Genomic DNA, 25,827 nt, shown 5'->3' on the forward strand with positions numbered 1-25,827 from the left:
CTTATTTTGTTTCAACATCCCTCTCTTCCTTGTCTGAGGTCATATCTCTGTGTGCCACCCATGCTACGTCGTATCTAGGTTAGACTGTACCTTGACTCTTCCTATAAAACACCATATACCAATGGCACTGTACAGAATACTAATGCTTAATAAATAATAAGAATGATTTACAACTAGACTGGACAAAGTACTAGAAAATAAAGAGCAGGCAGCAATCCTGCAATGACACCGGGTGAGCTAGATGATTAAAAAGGTCTTTTCCATCTTTAATTTCTGTGAACTCCTTTTGACTTATGGTAGTTTTAAACACTGACATTTCCGGTCATTTTTAATTGGGGCTCTTCATTTTAATCACCCAAACATTCAGAGGACAGATTCCAAGGTCAAAACTTTTTTCTTATTCCAACTGCGTTATCTTTAAGCAGTAACATTCCCAAAATTGGTACTCTTACATATCTTTTCATGGCCACTCAACACAGACCTCCCATTGAAGCAAACAGGAGTGACTATGGGTGGAACAGCTCCAAAACTGCGTCCTACATTAAAAAAAGAACTTAAGTCTTGCATCTAAATTTCTTTTCTTTTGTAAATGTATCAGACTTTTAGAGCATGCTTCTGCTCCCAATGAAGTCAATGACAGAGCTGTTAATATTACAAATTTATTTTTTTAATTATACATACACACTTTCAATGTGTGCTTAAGTGAATGCACCTAAACTTTACATTTTTTAAAAGGCAAAGTGAATTCAAATCAAAGTTCTTATTCACTTTACTTGCTACTTTTTTGCTATAATGAACACAAAGTTTTGCTTTAAATATTATATGGATATTACAGCCAAGCACAAATACTATTTAATGTCTATCTAAACTACAGTACATTTCTAAACTTAATATATTTCTCAGGTCATACATCATTCTAAAGCATCTAGGGCAACCAACTTTAACTAAAACATTTAAAGTTATCATTTACATAAGATAATGTGAAATTGCAGTGTCAATATTATTTCTTTCTAACCCAATTAGTTCTCTTGCCCTCCAGCATCTATAAATCTTGCATTCTATTGCTTAAAGATCTGCAGAGATACCTACTGGATATACTAAGATAACTATTGCACTGAAGAAAGAAAATTGTGAACAGTAACCAACTAGATGAGACCAAACTAAACCTGAATCAATACTGCATGACTTCCTTTTTTCAGTGTCACCTATAATAATAAAAAGGTGTATTTTCCCTCAGAACATGTGTTACATCTATTAATGCTAATGAGAAATATATGAATACATCAGAAGAAACAGATTCACCCTACTTTAAAATTTTTTCCCAATATACATATACATATACACATTATCGTTAACATGGCTAATGTAAAACCACTATATAACCTAACTAAAAGTTCAGGGTGGGCTACTGCAGACTCTCAAAGCTCAAGGGATAACTCTGCTCTGGAATAGTAGCTCAGTAATTAAACAATTTATAATCATGTCACAACTGGTTTTTGCACTCTTGAAGTAACATGGTGATGGTGTTGCGGCAGTGTCCTGAACAACAGGAACAGTCTGTGATAGGGAATCAACTCGATCTGGTATGGAACCAACCGGATCTGGTCCCAAAGGTTCTTCCACCATGCTGTCGAAATTTGGAGTTGTAACAGAAGGAGATTCGACTGGAGGAACAGAAAGTTCTACTGGATCATCCCTGGATTCCAGTACTTGTTAAGGCTGCAACTGGTTCATATCTCATTTCCATAAAATACTGTTGGATAGTTTTACCACGAACAAAACAGGTCCCATGCCTTTTAAAAGTTCTCCAAGTACCCATTTCACTCCACAACCATAGTTACGAGTCCACACTAAGTCTCCGACATGAAAACAACAATGACAAAGTCTCCATTTTTGATCAATTTGCATAGCTTAGGATTTGGCTATAGGTGAGGCAATATCAGGACGTAGCAAGTATGCAAAGATCACGTCAAGAAAAGAGTTACAGGTGACTCCTGGATAGTAGCATCTGGTGTGTTCCTGTAGACAAGCAAGAAATTATCTAATGTCTGCTGAAGACTCAAAATAGATTTGTTAGTGTTTAAGGCATGCTTACGTATTTGTACAAACCAATCCACAAGTCCATTTGCAGGAGGATGGCATGGAGCACAGCATATGTGCTGAATTCCAGTTGATAGTAGGAACCTCTGAAATTCTTCAGAAAAGAATTGAGGTCCATTGTCACACGCCAACAGTAATTGTAAACCAAACAGAGTAAACAAGGTACAAAGATGTCCAGGGTCTTAGTAGCTGTAGAAGAAGTCATTCTGAAAACTTCTGGACATTTTGAATGGGCGTCAGCTATGACCAAAGAATGAGAATATGCGTCCTAGGAGTCTGAAGCCACAACCAAGGGTGTAAATGAGCTGGGCGAGGACCATGCTGAATTTGCTAACAAATGCTACAGTGCTTCGCCTTCTCAATGTCCTTGTCGATCCCTGGCCACCAGATATGACTCCAGGATGTGGCCTTGATACGTACAATGCCAAAATGACCTTCATGAAGAGCTTCCAAAACCTGAGATTGAAGTGATTTCGGAACAATCACTCGCATTCCCCATAAGATGCAACCCTGATTCACAGATAATTCATGTCAACATGATACGAGCTATGTAAATTGGGGATTCTTTTCATCCAGCAACGTACCTTTTAGTACCCTTCCATTCACAAGAGAAAGCACATCATCTTTAGTTTATTTGTTGAAATCTGTACTAGTAATGGGTAACGTATCCATCAAATTGAGATAGAACATATCATCTGAAGTTCCTTTGGGCTGATGAGAGCTTGGGCATGGCAGGTGCAACAGCCCAGCAGGACTGCCATGCCAAGTACCTTTGTGGAATTGAATTGCATAGGAATGAGCTGAAAGTAGCAATGCCCATTGTCGCATATGAGCAACAGCTAATGATGGAATTCCATGTTTCTGTCCAAAAAATGAAAATAATGGACATTGATCCATCAGCAAGGTGAAATGTCTACCATACAAATATGTATGGAACTTCCAAATTCCAGAGAAAATGCTGAGAGCTTCTTGCTTTATTTGTGCATAGTTCTTCTGAGGAGTAGCGAATGCTTGCGAAGCAAAGGCAATTGGTTTCTCCATGCCATTAGGAAAAATACTGTGAAAGAACTGCACCCACTGCATATGGTGAAGCATCATAAGTCAACTGCAATGGTAGCAAAACAACAAAATGTATAAGAACTTCAGCTGATGTCAAGTTTCTTTGCTTCCTTAAATGCACACTCACACTCTTTAGTCTATTTCCATTTTTTTCTTTGCTTGTAACAGTTCATATAAAGATGTCAATATGGTCACCAGATTAGGCGGAAATTTACCATAGTAATTAAGCACTCCTAAGAATGAACATAACTGTGACATGTTCCTGGTGGCCACGCTTGAAGAACTGCCTTCTCTTTCTCTGACAATTTCCTTACGCTCATAGCATTAATTACACGTCCAAGATATTGAAATGAAAGTTTGAAAATCTCACATTTGCTTCAATGTATCTCAGTCCAGGGTCTTCCAAACGTTGCAAGACAGCATCCAAATTTCAAAGATGATCCTCTTGATCCTTTCATGTAACAAGGATGTCATCTAAATAGCACAATTCAGCCCTTTCAGAATCTCATCCAGGGCTTTCTGGAACAAGGCAGGTGCCGATGGGATACTAAAACAAACCATAACAAAATACGCCTTTTTGTGTGCGGATTGTGAGAAATTTTTGAGATGCTAGATTAATCTTCACTTAGAGGTATGCATGGAGCAAATCCAATTTATTTATTCCAGCACTAAGAGTAGCAAACAAATCTTCAGTATGAAGTAGTGGCTAATGGTCTGCCCATAAAACTGGATTCTGTGTCACCTTGAAATCTCACAACTGCAGACAGAGCAATCGTTCTTGATCACTGGTAGGATGGGTGTAACTCACTCACTGAATGAAACCAGTGACAAGACTCCAATGTTCATTATATAGTCCAAATCAGCTTCTGCCAGAGGCTCCAGAGCATAAGGCCAAACTCTGAGCTTGCAATATTTTGGCAGACTGTCAGACTAAAGAATGAGCTTCAGTGACACATTGCTCAGCTATCCAAGCTCTTTTTCAAAAACGTTGGCGTCTCTGTCCAGTATTTTTTGAAGATTTCAAGGTGCTTTCATGATCGCCTTTGATCTTAGTCCAATTCACCTTGAACTTCTCAAGCCAAGATCTGCCAAATAATGGTGGATACTTTCCTTCAATCACATACAAAGGTAAAACAGCTGATTATCCATCTAGTTGAACTTTCACCTGGAGTATTCCTTTTTGGACCAATTTTTCCCCAGTATAAGTTTTTAAAACCATGGAGGTTTCTTCCTGAGGAACTTGTGAGAATATCTGGTGATAGGTAGATACAGAAGTCAGTGAGATAGGCAGCTCCACTATTAAGATTCATTCTTGTAGGAACTCCTTCAATCAAGGGTGTGATCCAGATGACATTTCTGACTCCAGCTTCTGATAACACATGTAGTGCTACGTTTTAGTCAGTGTCACTAAAACTCTTGTCTTTTTCCACATTATAAAATCCTGACTTCCGTCCTTTCTTAGGTTCAGTTTTCATAGATGTCTTCTTGGATGGACGGTTACTCTGTGTTGCTGGTTGCTTGACTGTGCAGCACGTCATGACCATGCATCCTTTCATCTGGCACTTTTTGCAAATAACCTGTCATGCCCAGCAAACCTTTTCACTGTGCATAGTTTCTGCACAATGCCCACATGGAAATTACTTATATTCCCATGGTCTTCTGTCTCACCGATGCACGAGATTAACTTTTTGGTTCACACTAAATTCCAGAGAATCCTCCTGTGTGGTTTCCATTGCAATAACTCTTCAAAAGCCTTTCTGAATGTAAGCACTAATACCGTCAGTAACTTGTTCCAGACCTGGTCATTGCATAATCCAGAAACTAATTGGTCACACAGGGCATCACTTCATGTTTGTCCAAACTGACAATGCTCTGACAACTTCCTTAGAGCAGCAACAAACTGTATTACCAACTCTCCACTTCCCTTATTGTTGCTGATGAAACCAAAATCGTTCTGCTATCATTGACGGGGCAGGAGAAAAATGTTCCTTCATTGCTGCAGTAATTGTGATGTATGTGATGGTTCCAAGCAAAACTGGAGAAAATAGATGAACGGTCATGACCTGCCTTCAGATCCATCGCTGTCAGCAAGATTGAAACTCTTTGTAACCTGCAACACCGTTTCAGATGGACAAACTGCTGAAAACTTTTGAGGTACATCCCCCATGATTCGCAGGTGTTGTTGAACTCACCACCACTGTCCCCCAAAGATGCCATTTCACTACTCTCCTGTTGAACATCATGCCTCCTGGACATCTCCTGCCATAGGAAAACTGTTCTTATTTCTTACTGCACTTTCTGCACTTGATCACCCTCTACTGGCTGTGTACTTACATTGCAAAATGCAGAATTCTTCCTTTGGCTGTACTTGGGCTCCCTCTGCTGGCTATAGACCCTCAGTACAGGCTACAGGCTGTTTGCCTGCCTGGCTTGCCAAAGGTCAGTCAAGATGGTTGCTTGCTTCCAACTTCACTGCTTTGTTTGAACAGCTCCAGCACCAGCAACAGCAGAAACCTCTTCCTTTGTTCTGCTTCTACTTGCCTGCTTCCCACTCTCTATATGGCTGATTTCAGCTGTACCTGAAGCAAAATGCAGCAGGCTTTTGCTTCTAGGGATCTTCTGTCCCCTTTTTATAGTATTTTTTTGCTAACTTTGTCTTCTTGTTGTTCAAGCAATGAGAGCACTGGACACTTGTGGGATATAAATCTTGCGTCGCCAATGTTATAATTGGACCCAGAAGGAGATAGACTGACACAGAAGAAGCAGATAGAAAGACAGCTCTCTGCTGTGCTCGCTTTATAGTTCTTGCAGCAAAACTGAAACCAGCACGAAAGTGAGGCTTTGCACTGGGGAGGCGGGGCAGTGCTCAAACATTTAAAGGGCCTGGGCATCACATTACGTTTTTATGCTTTGGGTTTTATTACACAGTAGGAAAGCAATCCTGTAGACTTTTAAATCATTAGGAGTAGGAACACATCCACTGAGTGAACTTAGTCCCCTGAAAGTAAGGCCTAGTCTACAGTAGAAAATTAGGTCAGTTTAACTACATTATTCAGGGGTGTGAAAAATCCATACCCCTGAGCGGTGTTGCTAAAATGTCCCTCGGTGGACAGTGCTAGGTTGACAGAAGAATTCTTCTGTCAACCGTCAACCTAGCTATCACCTCTCAGAGAGGTGGATTACCTACGCTGATGGAAGAACCCCTCTCACTGGCATACATAGTGTCTACTCTGAAGCACTGCAGTGGCGCAGCTGTGAGATGTAGCGTTTTAAGTGTAGACAAGCCCTTAGACACGTAATCTAGGCATAGAGTGGATAGGCACTAAGCTAAGTTTTTCCCCTTTTGTCCCCAAATAGCTCTTTCAGTCCATCTCAGTAGTTCTCTGCAGCATCTCTGCTATTCCAGACCTACCAACTAATCAGGTACTTACATGGCCCCTATTACAAAGTAGAATCTGAGCACCTCAGTCTTGGATGCATTTATCCTTATAAGACCACTGTGAGGCAGGGAAGTTCTATTATCATCATTTTTATAGATGGGGAGCTGATCCATGGAGACACTTAGGACTTGTCTATATGAGCACTAAGGTCCAGAGTGCGCGCTGATGTACCCAGCTTTGAAACAGAGTAGATTAAAGTGCACTACAGAACTTTTAGTGCATGGTAGCAGGGTTCATACTGACACTTTGGTGCAGCCAGCTAGTGTGGGGTAGATTTGCATCCCATCTTGGTGTGAATTAAGTGTTAATACAGACAAGGTCTAAGGCCGAGATTTTCAAATTCCAACAACTGTCAATGGGATTTAGACTCTTTGAAAAGGAGATTTGGCTCCTAAACCAGTTAGGCATTGTGATGCTAAGTGCAGCAACACCAAATAGCTTTAAAAATCTGGGCCTAAGTGACTTGCTCAAGGTCACACAGGAATTCTTGCAGAGGGTCAGACTTGACAGACCTAGGAATTGAACCAGAGAGTCTCCCAGGTCAGAGTCTAGCACCCAAACCAATGGAGCATCCTTCCTTTTGGTCTAGAGCTCTGCTGAGTAAAGTCTGCTATTGTGCCAGATTATGCAGTAATCTTCAAATGTTTCATTCTGGGTTTCTAGAGATGAAGAGCTACAACGTGCTAATCAATGATCCAACTGTCAATATATATACACAAGAGCTCATTTATAAACTCCAAGGAACAATGATTCCCAGAGTCCTCAATACATTAAAAAAAAAAAAAAAAAAAAAACTGGCAGTAATGTAAGCACATTAGGTGCTTTTAGTTCTCAAAAAATTACCCAATTAACACCAATGGAAACTCACAGAACAGTAGGTGGGTTTCTCCTTCCCCATCCACCAATGACTCTCAAACCCCTTAGTTGTCAGCTAGTGCCAGGCATGGTGAAGGTTTGTGATGTGAATACCAATTCAATATGAACAAGGCTGCAAAGATAAATTCATTTGGCCAAACAGCTCGCAAATGGCTTATCCATCCATTTTAGATATCCCTAATGCACCCCTGCCTTGGGATAGCTATAACCCACATACACAAATTAAAGGGTAGCACTAATATTGTACAAAAGGAACATCACTCTCCAACGCAGTGATTTGCCCACTGCATTTTCTCCTTCCTCTATTTCTACCTTTTCCTTCTCCCACCCGCCCCCTCTTTTTCTTTGATTTGCCTCCTTCTCTCTCAGATTCATAGATGTTAAGGCCAGGTAGGACCACCATGGTCAACTTGTCTGACATGCTGTATAATACAGGCCCTAGAATTTCACCCAGTAATTCCTGCATCAAGCCCATAACTTCTGGTTGAACAAAGCAGAATGGATTTTTTTTTTTTTTAAAGACATCCAAGTCTTAATTTAAATATTTCATTTTCATCTCCAGGTAGCCTGAACTGCAGTTGTCTGATCTGAAGATGGTAAAAGTACAGGTCAGAGTGACATGGCCCTCATCTGAAAAGAAGGGATGCATTCTCCTAGCTAACTAAAGGTGGACGAAGGAAGCCCTCAACACTGTTACAACCAATCTCCACAGAAGTAATGACAAATGCAGGCATCACAGGAAATGAAGGAAATCTGTGTCCCAGAGATATGTTATGACATCAAAAATCTAAGCTTTTATTTTTAAAAGATTCTGTTTCTAGCTCTCAGGATTAGGAAAATAAGGCTGAAAATGTGACTGATGTGCAACCAATGCAGCTATGTCTGCCCTAGTCTGCAGACACTTGTAGCAGGAAGCTGTAGGACCCCACACCCATTACCATAGCAGACCAGCCTCTTTCTGGGCTGGTCAGTTTTGTGACAAAAGGGGTAGACTCGGATGCCCAACTAGGCTCTATAGGATCAGCTCCCAGGGGGCTGGAGGGGGCAGCAGAGAGAGGAGGTGAAGGAGGGCTTAGATGCTCACTTGAGCATTACTCACCCCTTTCAATCTTTCACTGCCCAGGGTCAGACTGAGAAAAAATGGTCCTCTCACAAGTAACACCTAATTATGGCATCAAAATCAAACGTTAATCACCGAAGATTGTGCAGATCATAAAATCTTTGTTCCTCTCATTTCTTACATATTTTGAGCCACACTGAAAAATTAATTCAGATGCCCAATGATGATGATCTAACTCTGTTGTTAAATCCTATTAAGATGAATGGGGCAGTTCACACGCTGCAGAGTTATTGTTTCAGGCTGTCTGCACAAGAAACTTACACTGGTTTAAATTTGTTTTTAAACCAATTTACTTAAACGGGTTTTAAAATCCTGTGCAGACTCTTGGAGGGTGCATCCACACTAGGAAAACAAAGTGTTGGGTTGTGGTTGTAGTTTTTAACCGCATGTTAGCTAATACATGGCAAAATCCTGCTGTGGACAAGGCAGTTTGTAGTTTTCATACATGTTTAGCTGGTCAAGATAAACACCAGGGGCAACAGAGGGTTTACCTCAACCAGTTAAACACATGTGAAAACCTACAAACTGCCTTGTCAACATTAGGATTTTACCATGAGTTTGTTACCAGATATTAGCTATCACACGCTTAAAAAAAAAAAAAAAAGCCTCTTCCCACTCCCCACCCCCCTACTGAGGACAAAGCCTTTTTTCAATTTAACAAACTAATTCCTAACTGACTTAAGCTACAATGAGGCAAGCTGCCCTTAAACCAAAATAATAATGTCGATATGAGGGTTTGCACCAATTTAAACTTAAACGTAATTATCTTAAAATTACATCTTTAGTTAAATCAGTGCAATTTTCTTGTGTACACAAGGCCTAGAGTCAGTTCACTTAATGGTTACACTCATTCTGAAAATTTTCCTTACAACCATAATAACCAGGCAAAGAAAGAAAGAAAGAAAGAAGTAGGAGATTGTGAAGAACAAGATGGCAGCCTCAAACAAAAGTACCAAATCACTGACCCAGCACATCGTGTTTCAAGCAGAGAGCTGCATATCAAAGATTAACAAAGAACTATAATAAAAACCTTTTTAAAATCAATGCATTTAGAATATATTAATTCAAGATGAATAAAACAGATAACATTCAGAAATAAAATGTAGAGCACATCATATGTAAACGTCAAACACAAAATATTATTCACTATTACATACTTACCATGTATTTGTGCTACACACCCATTCCAAATGCAAATATTTGGAGAGAAATACCTACTGTGTAAGCACATACTGAAATACTTTGCCCTGCCATATTGCATCAATGTTTATTTGACAAGTTATAGCATCACACGCCATACATGTACATAGCCATTCTGTGGCTCTTCCCCCTGTAGTTGCTAATAAAGCCACTGTTTTTAGGATTCACGTTAGAGGCTCCCACTTTAGAGCATAGGGAGATACTTCCTGTTTATGACAATTAAGTGTGTAAAAACAAAAAAAGAAAAAGAAAAAATTATTACAACTAATAAAAGGACAGATATGTGAACAGAGTTTGTTTCCTAAAACTTAAGACATTTTAATTAACTTATTAAGTATTAATTCCAGAAGCAACAATTAAATGAACAGAGAAAAATATTGTGTAGCTATTGGGCATAATCTTTTGTTCAGAATTTGATCTTTTGTTTAAAAAGCTAATATGCAAAACTGACTGTAAAATAATATCTACAGCAGGACATTCATTGACGAGTTTCAGAGTTACAGTTCAACAGCCCTCCAACTTTGCAGAAAGTAGTAGTAATAACCATAGAACACAACCACCACATTTTAAATGGTGCTAACATACATTAAACTTCCTAGTATTATACTTTCACAAAGAGAAACTTAAAAAAAAAATAGCAACTCTTCTTGATCTTTTCTATTTTGAAAAGCAACAAAGGACTGTGTAAAAGAGAAGTCTTTTGTGAATGATAAAACCTTTCTTTGCAGAATCAAATGAATAAATCAGGGGATAAAAAGAGGGAATGGGGGAGGAATGAGAGAGAACACCAATGGAAAGGCTGAAAGAGAAAATAAGAAATACAGGAGAAAGAATAAAAAGACCCCAAAAGGAAGGGAAAAAGAGAAAAAGAAGGGAAAGAAGCTTAGCAAACAAGAGACAAATTTGACCCAAGGGAAAGAATATGATATACACAGATGACTACCAAGTTGTTAGCATGAATCAGGACTGAGTGATCCTGGATTTGATTTTTGATCTGAAAAAAGGGCTACGTGCACAGACCCTGGCGTTTGAGAAGGTTGATCTGTAGCTCGTTCTCCCTCTCTTTTGGTACAAGTTCCTTGAGCCAACAGTTGTTGAAATGTGAGCCAAACACTAAAGCTATGTCTACACTAGCACTTTTAGCGGTATAACTTATGCCGCTCAGGACTGTGGGGGAAAAAAAAACCCCTTTGAGTGACATAAGTTACACCGACAGAAACGCCGATGTGGACAACTCTATGTCGGCAGGAGAGCGTCTCCTGCCAACATAGATACTGCCATGTATTGGGAGTGGCTTAATTATATTGACAGGAGAGCTATCTCCCGTCGGCATAGAGCAGCCATACGGGAGATCTTACAGCGGCACAGCTGCATCGGTGCCGCTGTAAGGTCTCTAGTGTAGACATGGCCTTAGACTGGCATCTATGGTGATGGCTTTCCATTGGAGTTCCCAAAGAGGCACCTTTTCTGAAGGGCAGTTTCTGCTACAAACTGGTCTGAGAAATTGGGAGAGCGACTTGGTAATCTGTTCCCCTCAGGGTAGGACTATACCTGCATGGGGGCTCATGTGGGTTCCCACTTGAATGTTAGTTTATCATAGAAGCCCAACTATGCTGTGAGGATTCTCCTCTGGCAGTCTCCCAGAATGAGCCATGCCAATTGTTTAGCCACCATGACAGATGGGTAACCAGAGAACTTTTCTCCACATTGACTGGTTCCTGTGAAGAGCTACAGTCTTTTCTGGAGAACTTAGTGGACTGAGGACTTCAAAAGGACTGTTTATGTCTGCAGTACTGTTTGCATTCCTTCTGATACAGCCTGATCAGAGTAAAACTTTTTGGACTATCCTCTGTCATGACTCTGTCTAGCAATTTTCCATTTAGTCTTCTTTCCTATACTGTAGTAGGTGCACAGAAGTGAACACAACATACTAGGTACTGGCTCTCCAGAGATGTATAGAGAAACACTTTTCCACCATGCTCCATGATGTGATGCCTCTGCAGTTGAAAACTGGGAGGGGGAAGAGGAAGGTTGTGTGGTGTATTTATTTACATGCTATACTACATTGCAAGCTCATATTGAACCTGCTATCCACGATCATGCCTACATATCTTTTGGCATTCCAAGTATCTCAAGAATAGCTGCATCTTGAATTATTTCCCCAATATTTGTTGAGTTGATGTAAAGCTTGGTACAAATCCAAAAAATAGTGATAAAAATTTATGGTTAGCAAATTATTTGGCTAAATCTTCCATGTATGATGAAAGATTATCATTGTAATTCATTAGCAAATTACAGACTTTGTAAACAGGCAGTCACAGATTTGGCTTTGTATCAATCATTTTAGACCAGCTGGGTAGAAATACACACAACTCTGGAAAACAGAAAATGGATGGAGTGTTCTTTCATTTTTAATTTACTTGAAACTTTCAAGAAAAATAATTGTTCTATTTAAATATGTCAATATTTCAAGACTTTTGTAAATCATTCAATTTTACCGTCAGTACATACACTTTATATAGGGCTGTCAAACTATTACAAAAATTAATCATGATTAATCACAAGATTAAATAAAATTACGATTAACCGCCATTTTAATCGCACTGTTAAAAATAATAGAATACTATTTGAATATTTTTGAATTTTTCTACATTTTCAAGTATATTGATTTCAGTTATAACACAGAATACAAAGTGTACAGTGCCCACTTTATTTTTATTACAAAGATTTGCACTGTAAAAAAGATAAAACAGAAGAAATAGTATTTTCAGTTCACCTCATACAAGTACCGTAGTGCAATTTCTTAATCACGAAAGTGCAACTTACAAATGTAGAAATTTTTTTTTTTTTACATAACTGTACTCAAAAATAAAACAATATAAAACTTGAGCGTCCACAAGTCCACGCCGTCTTACTTTTTGTTCAGCCAATCACTAACAAAAACAAGTTTGTTTACATTTATGGGAGATAATTCTGCCTGCTTTGTATTTACACCTGAACATGAAAACAGGTGTTCGCATGGCACTGTTGTTGCCAGCATTGCAAGGTATTTATATGCCAGATATGCTAACCATTTGTATGACCCTTGGTGGTTCGGGTTCTCTAGTTTCTGCATCGGAGCGTTGTTCTTTTAAGACTTCTGACAGCATATTCCATAGTTCGTCCCTCTCAAATTTTGGAAGGTACTTGAGATTCTTAAACCTTGGGTGGGAGAGCTATAGCTATCTTTAGAAATCTCACATTGGTACTTTCTTTATGTTGTGTCAAATCTGCAGTGAAAGTGTTCTTAAAACAAACAACATGTGCTGGGTCAGCATCGAAGATTGCCATAACACAAAATATATGGCAGAATGCAGGTAAAACCACAGAGCAGGAGACATACAATTCTCCCCCAAGGAGTTCAGTCACAAATTTAATTAACTGATTTTTTTTTTTAAACAGGTGTCATCAGAATGGACGTATGTCTTCTGGAATGGTGGCCGAAGCATGAAAGGGCATAAGAATGTTTAGTATATCTGGCATGTAAATACCTTGCAACACTGGCTACAACAGTGCCATGCGAACGCCTGTTCTCACGTTCAGGTGACATTGTAAATAAGAAATGGGAAGCATTATCTCCCATAAATGTAAACCAACTTGTTCGTCTTAGTGATTGCCTGAACAAGAAGTAGGACTGAGTGGACTTGTAGGCTCTAAAGTTTTACATTGTTTTATTTTTGAGTGCAGTTATGTAACAAAAAATAATTCTACATTTGTAAATTGCACTTTCACGATTAAGAGATTGCACTACAGTACTTGTATGACGTGAATTGAAAAATATTTCTTTTGCTAATCTTTTACAGTGCAAATCTTCGTAACCAAAAATAATATAAAGTGAGTATTGTACACTTTGTTTTCTGTGTTGTAATTGAAATCAATGTATTTGAAAATGTAGAAAAACATCCAAAATATTTATAATACATTTAAATTGGTATTCTATTCTTGTTTAATAGTGCAATTAAAACTGCGATTAATCAGTACTAATTTTTTAAATCAAGTTAAGTGATTAACTCAAAACAAATTAAGTTAACTACAATTGACAGCCCTGTTTTATATAATTTAGGAACATAGGAACTATCTAGCTGTTAAGTTTACTTTAGTTGCATAATGAATTTTATAAGCAAAGATGTAACAAGATTAAAAATCACTTCTTCACATAGTCAAAACAATGTCTTAGACCAGTATTAGACTTATAATCATATCACTGTCATAGTAAGAGTATTCTAATAATTCTTCTAAATAAGCCTAAAAACTAATGCTCTGGCTATTCACAAGATACAACAATATCAACATTCCTGTTCTGAGCTTTTCTAGTCTACTAAGATGACCCCATACAAAGATGCTTGTTTTGGCTATGTCTACTTTGCTTAAGCTACAAGGCCACGTATGGGGACAGCTGCATTTGGGAGCAACTTAAAACAAATTTCATCTTGGTGGCACCTAATCCAGCGCCTGGTACAAGCAGCATGGAAAAGTCAGTGTCAAAATTAAACAATGCAGGCTTTTCTAGGAACAGATGCTTTTTCCTTGCAGCTGTAAAAACCTTAAAACAATCCTGTACCCCTCTGTCTGGTCACGCAACTACCACAAAGCAAAGCATAAATTTTGCCACTTATAGCAAATGTTTGCTGAGAGCTTTTATAGTGCTTTTTAAAAACAGTAACAGGGATTTATTGAGGGTGATTATGAGACTATTTTACACCTTAAATGAGTGCAGGGTTCTTGAATTTATGCCCATGATTCTTGATGTATTAACAAAGGAATAATTTTTATGTTAATATTATATGTACCACTTTACACAAAAATAGGAATACAGGACTTTTCAAAGATAAAAATCATAACAAGTGGCTTTATTTATAGAGGTAGTAAGCATTTTCGCACTGAATATAATGCACTGGCAAAAGCATATATATTTTATTTTAACAGCATTTTCATGGTATTTGTTAGGTATTAATTCATGATAACTGAATAAACATTTTGCATAATGATCAGATAATATTATAATATAGTACATTATACTAGTTTATTAAGACATAGGCTGCTTCAGTAATATATCATGCCTCTAGAAATATGAATGATAAATCAGTTAAATAATTGCCACCTTGCATGCTTGACCCTCCAAAAACAGTACATTGTTTTAAAGTTCTTTAGTATGTTTCTATGATATCAATGGATTAATATTTTTAACATGGATATAAACAAACTGCCCTTCATTATTGAAAAAGCTTCTGTAACTCAACGAACAGAAGTAAGCCATCAAACTCCTAGCTAAGTAAGTAATTTGCAGTGTCATCATTCCAGGACTGTTCTATATTAGCTGCAGATTTTTCTTTTATGCTATTTTTTATTGTGTGTAAAGTGACTAACTAGCTTTACATAGATAAAATATTTTAAAATATTCTCTAACAAAACCAATACTCTCTAATTGTTCGTTCTTTCCTTTGTTACTAAAGTTTAAAAACAAAAACAAAACAAAAAACTTTTCCAGCGCCTAACTTTTCCAGCATTAGCACCTATTTAGAAGTGTAACTGAGCTGTTTGATGGAAAAATGTTGCTTTATGCCCAGAATAATTTGAATAAATAAAGCTGATTGTATGAAACAATATTGCAATTCAGTTTTTCATTTTTTTACACATTTCTAAATTATAAAATCATAGGAATTCTATTATTTTAACCAATATACATGCAGAACAGGGAAACGTTATATTTTATACTGCCATACACGTTGATGTACAAGCTAAAAATAAAGAAATCACAATTTAAAAAGTCCTTGCGAAAACTGTGCCAGCACTTAGTTTTTGGTTTATGATTGATGTTGATGTAATGTATATACATTACAGTATTGTACGTAACATTATTTTGCTATCCTGAATGACTAGAGCTGGAAATGTAGGTGCTTCATATGCTCTAAATTGTGGCTTCTTACATTTTCTTGTTATTTCATGCTAAAATCTTTTCAATAGCTAGCATTATGCCAGCAGCTTTGCCCAAAAACACATTAACTCTTTGAAAGTAAGCTGTAGCAAATACCCATAAAACAAAATTACAATACTGAATTACATTTTTAATTTGAGCGGCTTAAAACCGCTCAGTTTGCTAAATTAGGGCCTGATCCAAAAAACTTTTAGCATCATGAGTTGTCTTAAATTACATGAGTAAACCCATTCACTTCAATATGATTACTTGAGAGTGTAAGGACAACTCACATGATAGCTCATTTGCAGGATATGATTTCTCATAAATTGATATTTTATTCTTTTGAGGGTGTCCCTGAACTCCAGTCCCCATTTATGGGCTATATAAATATATACACATACACACACACAAACTACGAGTGTTCACAAACCAAAAGCTAACAGATGTGTGACTTCTAATTAGTTATAATAATCTGTGCCTCAATGCTATTGGAACAAGCCTGTCTCTTTTCTTTGGAAATTAAATAGCTTTCTTTGGAGTTTTAAACTCTCAGGGTACTTCAAAGCCTATGTAAAAAAAAAAACTGCTTTGATTAAAATTTTAGACATCTACAGTGATAACTTTATGAAAGGAAAATATTAAATTATAATTATCCTAAACAGACACAGTCTTGTGAAACTAACCCTACATTCATATTAAAATACAAAGGATTGACTATAATGAATTTGATTCATCCTTACACACAAAGCTTTACCACAGTAAACTCAGTCAACTGTTGCTCTTGCTTTTATATTCATAGTAGTTAAATAGCGCACTTTAAAACAAAAAAAACTCCAATTGGCTTTTCATACATCCACCCTCCCCAAAAATAACGCACTTGAAAAACCCAAATGATATGAAAAGGCTTCAAGGCCTCTTTTCTCCCTTTCATAGCACTTTTTTAGCACTTTTTTTTATTTCTGTTTGCAGTAATCTGCCTTTCACTTTCTCATTGCTACAGAACAAACGAGGAGGCTCAGCACTTTGAAAAGGGGGCTCAATGTGTAATGGGTCCACTAGAATTAATTTAGTTGCACCAAATCCATTGAGCACTGAGTTTTTTTTCTCTTCTCAAATCATTTTGAGTCGGACGCAGCCCCCAGCCTTTGTAATTCTAGTAAAGCACTTAAAGTGCACAGTAGGTGTTCATCAGGACCATCTGGTCAAAAGCAAAACAAGCTGCTGATTTTGCCTTTGAATAGAATGAAGCAAGTGTGAATTAGTCTCTTCAATTAGCACTATTACAACCTGTCAAGTGCATATTGTAAAACAGGATTATTACAGTATTGGTCACCAGTGCAATTATTTACTCTCTGCCTTTTCTTGCATATAAAAATGTCCATGTTTATTAGTTTCTGATAACTGAAAATGGTTTCTTTAAAGCTATGCATTTCCAAACCGCCAAAATACAAATTACAGGTTATCAAACATTCTGTCAGCAATATGTTGTTTCATAATTAGTAGAGAAGTAAAATAATGCCCTTCATCTTATAGGCTTTGTTACTGCAGCTCAAAAAAGAAAAGGGATAACGGTTGTATAGATTTGCCTTTACAATCACTTAAAACCAGAACTATTTCCAAAACCAATTTTAAATGTCTAATAAAGCTGTCACTTCCAAACAGGTACACAGTGGATATTTTTTACACTGTCATTTCCTAAGGGACTCCTCTCTCATAGAACGTGTAACATGTGACCGTTTTACAAAATGATTAACACCAATTTATTCAGCTGACACAGCTTGGTTTAACAAATATGTTATTATTCCTCAAAAGTTAATAAGGCCACAGGAATATTTTAGAAAACACAACTCAGATTTGCCATAACAAAAATCTGATTAAGGGTGAAATTTATGACTCTTTAGTTTTAAGAAGAATCTTTTTTATTCTTGCCAACATGCAATTATGCTTTTAAGTGTCAAAAACATTAACTTGATATATGTTGCTTGTTTATTATTACACCACCTCAGGATAATACAGTGAAGGATGCTTTAAAAGTATGTGCTGTAATATTAAATTATCCAGTGTATATTAAAATCAATTTATTTAACTCATTTCTTTCACAAACAAACAAAAACTCAGTTTTAATAAATATAACAAATGAAATTAAAAATACTCAACTTAGACTCAATATCATAGTAAGACCTTTTTTAATTTATTGGATATTAAGAAAGTTATTGGCTAATCCCAGCAATATAGAATATATGTGCATTGCCCACTGGGTATTAACAGTTGATTACAATGGTTAATGATCTAGTATATTAGCATTAAAATAATTTACTCAAATATTTAAACAAAGCAAGTAAGAATTTTGACATTAGTAAAATGTTTTTTGAAAAGTAAACTAGTTTTTAATAGATGTAACTTATCAAACAAGTATTAGGACATCTTGATGTCTGAATCAACCGTGGGCTAACTTATGTCATAATTATTTAGCAGCAATATTAATATGATCAATATGATTGATGTATCTAGTTCATGTTCCTCATGCTAATTTCTGATCTTTACTATGAGTTGCTCTCACTCAAACAGTTGGTTTGAAAATGATTTCATAAAAGATCAAAACACAAAAAGAAAATGAAAAGGAAACAGTGCAAGAATTCCCTTCTGTTGGAGTAACTATTTTTCTGCACACAGAAAGGATTCCTCCCACGTCTATATTTATTGGTGTTATATAGATTCTTTTAATGAGGTCTCTGTCTATATTGTATGGTTTCATTTGTGTATGTTTTTGGCATCTATCCATTAACAACTAAAGTTAAAAAAGAAAGGGGCACAAAGAATTTTAAACAGTGGCAGTGGTTTACTGTCAATACACAATTATATTTTTAGCAATACAAGCCAAACACACTACAGAAAATACCAATGACAATGTATATGTTTTAAAGTATTAAAACTAAAGACAAATGTGATTGAAGCTCATCGATTTGAACACAGCTGCAATCAACATATCTCAGCTACTCTGTTAAATATTATGTTCCAGAGTCTCTGCACTTTAATTATCTGTACAAGCTCAGATCAATGAACCTGAATGAGTGACAATATGAAGTTAATGTACCGGAGGATAGTGTGGACTGTCAGAGTTGGCTAATAATAACTATAGCATAGCTTGTCCCCATAGAGCTGCACATACAGGAGTTGCTACTTATGCTTTTGGTGCTCTTGGAAACATTCCTATGCCAGCTTACCCATTCTAGTCTTTGGGCAGCAAAGAACAGACTACCTGTCACAGGTGGTAAGCTACTAACCAGCTACCCTCACTTAGATTAATTTATTGGCTAAAGGAACTGACTGGGGAGCAGCTGCAGGCATGCAAAGGAAGCTTTTATTTGGAATCTATCTTCTTTGCATTTTAAATGTAGATCTCATGTTCTACCAGGAATCACAATGCCTCATATACGTTTTGCCTGGTACTCTGGTCTGATATTTCCAGCAGTAAAAATACACCAACACAGATCTTTTTTCAGAAGGCCTTAAGGTTTCTGCACATTTTATTTTCTTCACCCTTTAACGGCCACAGCTTGTGTACACTAGGTGCTTCTTTTCTAGCCCTGCACACCAGGAATCACATTAGGCATCAAAGCTCAATAAAGTCAATAATATAGATAAATACAAACCATTACACGAAAGTTATTGAAAGTCTGTTCTTTTTAAAGTAAATTTATCTGGTTAAAAAGTTCTGAATAGCTTTTCATTTTTCTATGCGGTTCGTCTTTTTTAAAAACTGTGAAGCATGTACGTGTATTTTATGATCAGTCAGAAAAAGAAACAACCCCCAAAACCACAAAATTTGCCATCTAAACTGAGGCAGCTTTCATTTATGAACCCTATGTGGGTTGTTCCACCTTCAGATGAGAATAAAAATGTGCTTTTTAGGACAAATTTTAAGTTACTCCCTTTAAAGATATAAGAACCTCCCTGCCTCTCCTTGAGTAGCATGCCCACAATGTGAAATACATAGAGAATTTCAGATGGAAGGATTAACTTCATTTTAGAGAAACATCATCACAATTGAAACACCTCCGTTTAAAAAACAGAAGAAATCAGGTTCTTGGTGACAGACACGGAACACAGTGTATGTTGAATGTAGCTATGTCTTAGTCCATTCTTAGTAATCCCTACAAATGCAACTATAGACCCATTTATCTTTGTCACTCCTGGTCTCAAAATTCATACTACTTTAACTTCCAACGGCTGATAACTTTTAGACGTTATCACAGCACCATAAAAAAACAAAAAACATTTAGACTGAAAACTTCCGATTTTAGAGAATCCTCACCTCCTTTTCTTAGAGATTTCACTATATAGTACAATGAGAAATCTGTATTTGTATGTAAGTTTGTGAATTTAGAGCCTCTAAACAGATGACACAAAAACTGTTGATTGTTTTATTTATTTATTTATTTAATTTATTTAAGTAAGAGGGAGGAGAATTATTAACTTGGAAGCTTAATGATACCGTTAGCCAAAATTGCAAATTAATGTGTGTCACAAGTTTCAAACATGTGTTTGTTCTTGTAAAATTGCTTCATTAAATATGTCCTTACCGGATAGTGTATCAAGAAAAATCTTGATTTTATTTTTGAAATCTGATGACATTTTTATGTGACAAACAAGCAAACACACACACCCCTCCCCGCCGCTCCAAACATCATCTCTCACACATCTAAAAAGATAGAATTAAAACTGGAACTCAAACTATTTTTAAACCATCCCTACGGCCTGGCCTGGTGATCCCACATCAAATATAGCGGATATTCAGTTTTAGCACTATTAATTCCTAATTAAATCTTACAGTGTAAGTGGTTGGAGATGTGCGGAAAAACCCCCAAACTTACAAATGGACTCAAACCAGCCCCTGAAATCCAAACACCCAGATATTTTGGAAGGTATATAAGGGAGTGAGTATGGATCCAGATCTGAACTTTGTGACTCAAGTCCATCTCTACGGTAAACTTATCTGCCCAATTGTTTCTAGGTGGACAATATATATGTAAAATAGGAAGGTTTCATGAAATAACCATTTCTTCAATTTTTAGGTACTTTGTAACATACGTTCTAAAAGGAATTAGCACAGAGCTGAAACTAGAGTACATAGTAAAGCTTGGTAGTTAACCCAACAGATTTACCCTAACTCCTTGCAAAAATATTCATGACATGGTTTTAAAATGTTACGTGAAAAACAGCCTGGAAAAAATATTTACTGCTATCAAGTCACTGCAGCATTAAAATATATTTAACAATCCAAACAACTGGCCCTGGAGAGACAGTTGCATACAACTGTGGCAAGCAATGGAACATTTATAGAATTTTAAATATTTCTTTCAATAATTGATGCAGTCATTTTGAATCTTTCTGCATAGGATATCAGATGTCAGTAGATTGCATTAACACTGCTTAAACATTTCAACTTGTCAGTATGGCCAACTCGATTTCTGAAATATTTGCAGTATTTTCCCATCGAAACTGTAATAAAGGTAAAATAAATATATGCCACTGCTTTATAATCACTGAACATTAATGAATATTTTATGTCTTTTTAAATCTCCCTGTTTAATTTAAAAGGGTGAAATTAAGTCTCCTTCCTGCAATATGCCAATTATCTGTAAATCAAACAATAACTTGGCCATTATACTCCTTTTTGCTAATATACAAGAAGCTAATTTGAAAACACTGAATGGCATTTTTAGATAATAATTGAATAGTCCTTCCTGCCCTCTTGTGGTAGACAATCGCAACTTGCGTAAAGCATTTCAGCTACCACAAAAATATACCCAAAAGTACGTAAACTATTAATTTGTTGGTGTGTGAATGAGAAAAAAAAGTGGAAAAAGAAATCTTCCAACAGTCTTGAGAGGAAAAAAAAAAAATCACTGATCCCCCAAAAAGAAAAAAAAAATACTACACAAGGCAACTAAGTTCATCAATTGCTTGCTACAATTCTCATTATATGCTAAAAGTATAAAAATAATTAATAATAATTAGAAAGTTAGCACCCAAAACAAGCCTCTGATTCTGCAATTCGATCAATGTGAGCAGACCTTTCCATGCATACAAATCCCTACTGCTTGCAATGGGGCTCTGTACAGACTTAAAGTGACCATCCATTCAGATCCAAGTGCAGGCTCTTCTGCAGGCTTCTTAAAGTAAGAAGGTCTAGAGTTCTATTTTTCACTTTGACTTTAATGCATTTGGTTTTGCTCAGGAATTGCATGGATAATTTTATGCATCACATATGAAGCATTACCTAAGTACAGAAGCATAGCATGAGACAAAGACACTTGTTGTCGTTTATATGAGAATCCTGAATTATAACATTCTTTTTTAAATGGAATTGCTGTTATGTTAGAAATAATCCTGTCATTATCAATAGACAAAACAACTTCAGTGAACATAAAAATATCCAATATCTCATAGTCACTATATCCGGTCTCTGGCTCCTTCTTCAGGCTCAATAAAAGCCACTGAAGAAATTATAACGTGTTAACATTTTGTGTAAATAGACAAAAACAATACAAGAAACAGCTAATATATAGGTGATTGCCAACACCTAAAAAGTAGTTAATTTCATTAAAAAATTAAAATTAAAAAAGCACAAATCTAGAATCATAAATTACCAGCAGTCTTCAAATTAAGCAGTTTTTATTTATAGGAAGTCCAAAAGTTCATCCCCCCCAGGAAGTTGTGTTGCAACAGTGTGTTTGTGTAGTTATATTTAAAAGTAGTTAATTATGTTAAAAATCCATTTTCAAAGGGGGAAAAATGTGCAAGAGAGGGACGACATTTGTATGTTATGTTCCAGACAAGGGAATTTAAAATGACCCAACTAGAGATATCATGAAAAATAGTATTAATAATGATGGAAATGATGAAGGCCTCTTTACCATAGGGATATGGGTTACTGCTCCTGTAATACTACAGAATTTAGATTATGCTCTCTAGGGTAGGAATTTATAAGAAAATGTATTAAATCTTACAAACTTGAATGGGAAAAAAACCTCAAACCAAACAAAAACGTATTTAAATTGGAAATCAAATATTTCCATCTTCAGAATTCCCACCAGGAAATATTAAGGGTTCATACATGTTCCTAGAATACACTTGCCAGATTCTTACAAATGGGTTGTGCGCTGGATGTCACATGAAGTGAGGTAGTTGGCAATAATGTTTTGCTGTAGAAGAGAATTAAGAAACCAGACAAGGGTTTCCAGTTCTAAAATTGAAAGGGCAAGATGCATAACGGAGACTACCTTTGTTTCTAGGGGACATAATTCCAGCACTGTTCTTTGCAACACCACCCCTTGCTGGCCATTCTGTGGAACAACAGGACATCAGTTATACAAAAAACTCCACTTCGCTCCCAACCTAGACAGAGTGAAGGAAACAGAACAGCCAGTTGTGCCAAAGGTGCTTTAAAAAAAATGGGGGTGGGTGGGTGGGTGGGAGAGAGCAAGTTAAAAGGAAAGCAAGAGAGCAAGCGTCACTGGATTAAAAATAAAGCATACCTGGACTATAACTAGCTTTCCTCCTCACTCTTCAATAATTGCTTTCATAATAAACATTATTCATCTATTTTGCTATTAAAGTGTAAAGTGTGTTAGAAAATCTATTTCTTTTAAATATGTTGAAAATGAATACATTTCTTAAAACCTTTCTAGGTCTACTTAGTTAATCTACAGTAATCTTTGAGGATCAAGTTAATTAAAACTAAAAAATGAATAATCAAACATAAAGAAGTTTCCAACCAGAACATATAAGCCCTATTTAACACAGTTGACATTAGCTATAATGAGCTACATTTATTCTTCAGCTGTGAGACAGAACTCACCTCCTGAATGGTACTGCTTCCTGAGAAGTTGAGGTTGTACTCCCGCTGGACTTCTCGATGGGTGATGATCAGCATGAAGTTTTGATTTAATGACTCCTGCAGGGCACTGAAATGGTTGGAAGAAAAACAAGAAAATCAGGGATGAGCATGTTCTAGCTTGCTTTACAGTTAGTTGCAAAAACCCCAGGAGTACCCTAAACTCCACATAGACAAGTCTAGGCACAATGTTATCATCTCTCTTTTTGTTCCTAAAGGCAAGAAAGCATACTGAGAATGACCAAAGGGAGCTAACCTGTTAACTCCTTCTCTACTAAGGTGTTTGCAACCTCAAAGGCTATGTTCTACTCTTACGAATTTTCAAAATTGAGAGTCATATGCTATTACCACAAACAGTATATTTAGCACATATATTTTTGAATTAATATTGGGCTGGCATGTATACGTAACTATATCCAGCCAAGACATCAAACTACAATGTGCATTCACCACTGATTTTAAGTATACCAAGACAAATTTTGCTCTTCAGTAAGGCTGCCTGTAGTGTAAATCAGGCAAAATTTGTATGAATACACAATGAACAGACAGAAAAAAATAGCCAGTGTGAGATTACTTAGTGTGAAGCACCAAGCATTAAAACAAATACCTGGCATATCATGTAATCAGTACTAACAATGTGCTCTACCAAACTTTTTAAATGTACCATAAAATACCTCCAAATTCTTAAGCAAAAAAAAAATCTTCACTGATATGTGGACTAAATAAAACCACCACACAATAATTATTAACCATGTTATCACATAAACTGGATGTATTTAAAGCGCTTCTGTACTCTCCGGAGTTTCTATGGATTTGAAAAATATCCACTTTACTTAAAATGGGGAACAATGTGGGAATTGATAATTCTTTCAAAACAGAAGAAAATTTCTGAGTGAAACCACTATAGAAAACATCACAGCATACAGCGTATTAGATCCCAGTGCAATATTATGTTGGTTTGACCTCTTCTAAGAACTTTGGAATGAAGCTGTGTTTATTTGCTTTTTTAATTTTGTCCTCCTGATAACAAGTGATTGAATGTAGAAAACAACTGACTGAAACAGACTAAATAATAAGAATAAAAAAAATCTTACGAATGCTTTTGTACTGCCATAACAAGTGATAATCACAGGAAATTTGGAACAGAATGGAAAGTATAGACATATTAAGCCTGCAACTTTTTTTTTTTTTTTTGCTTTTGAGACTGTTCTATGCCATTAGACCTTCATGTTTTGCCATGATCACATTTTATTTTTTCCTTTCAAAAAAAAAAAAAAAAAAAAGTCTGCCTCTAAAATCCTCTCTCTTGAGAAGTATCAATCATTTCTGTTCTTCCAGCATGCTGAGAGATTAATACAAATATATATGTTTTTGAAACTAGTAATTCTTGATACAATGTTCTAATACTACCCACCCACCAATTTAGCTACAGGGATAGGAGCCAATCTCATAAATCTATTCATTCAAGTTGTCCTTACACATGCAAGTAGTTCTATTGACTACAATATTCCAGGCCACCGAACTTGCCTGTGTTGTGAGACGGACTCAGTTGTCCAGGCTCATGGGACCAACATCCTGGAGACTCACTGAGAATGTCAATGAGATTCCTTGCAAGCCACACCTAACATAAATCTATGTAATTGATTCTGACAATCTCAAATCAGCCATGGAAGAAATTTAAAGGCAATATGCAGCCCAAAGCAGTCCCTTCCCTGATGACCTCTGGAATGGCTCTGCCAGTGAGAAACTTTTGAGGACATAGCTAAGGTTGATAGATTTGATTTTGTTTCTGTCCAGGAGATAACAATGGGTTAGAAAAATCAGTATCTCCTGGTTAAAATAGTGTAGTGTTTCTTGTATCTTATTCTAGATAAAAACTATGGCCAATATTATAAAAATGGGTGCTGAAAGCTAGACGCCTAAATCCATATTTAGGCATCTAAATAAATGCCCTGATTTTCAAAGGTTTGAGCAGTTCCTCAGCACTTCTGAGAACCGGATAGATCCCACAGCTGACTGCTAGGTTCAATTTTGCCAGTATTTTGTATTTATTCTAGTTCAGTTCTACAAGATTTTATAAAATTCATTCAATGTTTCCCATTAGGCAAGATCTTTTTAAGGCATAAGGATTTTCCACCAAAAATATCTCAGAGTTTTAGATGGATAGATATGACAC

At 36.5% G+C, this 25,827-nt stretch overlaps 1 protein-coding gene across 1 annotated transcript in view; it reads right to left on the reverse strand.

Moving 5' to 3' along the window:
- Nucleotides 1-25,827, reverse strand: part of FAF1 (Fas associated factor 1) — a 320,133-nt gene that overhangs the window by 184,349 nt on the left and 109,957 nt on the right. The window contains 1 exon segment of the mRNA XM_065409464.1: nt 23,616-23,721. Coding sequence (XP_065265536.1) covers nt 23,616-23,721 — 106 coding nt within the window.

Source organism: Emys orbicularis, chromosome 8 (assembly GCF_028017835.1).
Source record: "Emys orbicularis isolate rEmyOrb1 chromosome 8, rEmyOrb1.hap1, whole genome shotgun sequence".
Classification (NCBI taxonomy): Eukaryota; Metazoa; Chordata; order Testudines; family Emydidae; genus Emys; species Emys orbicularis.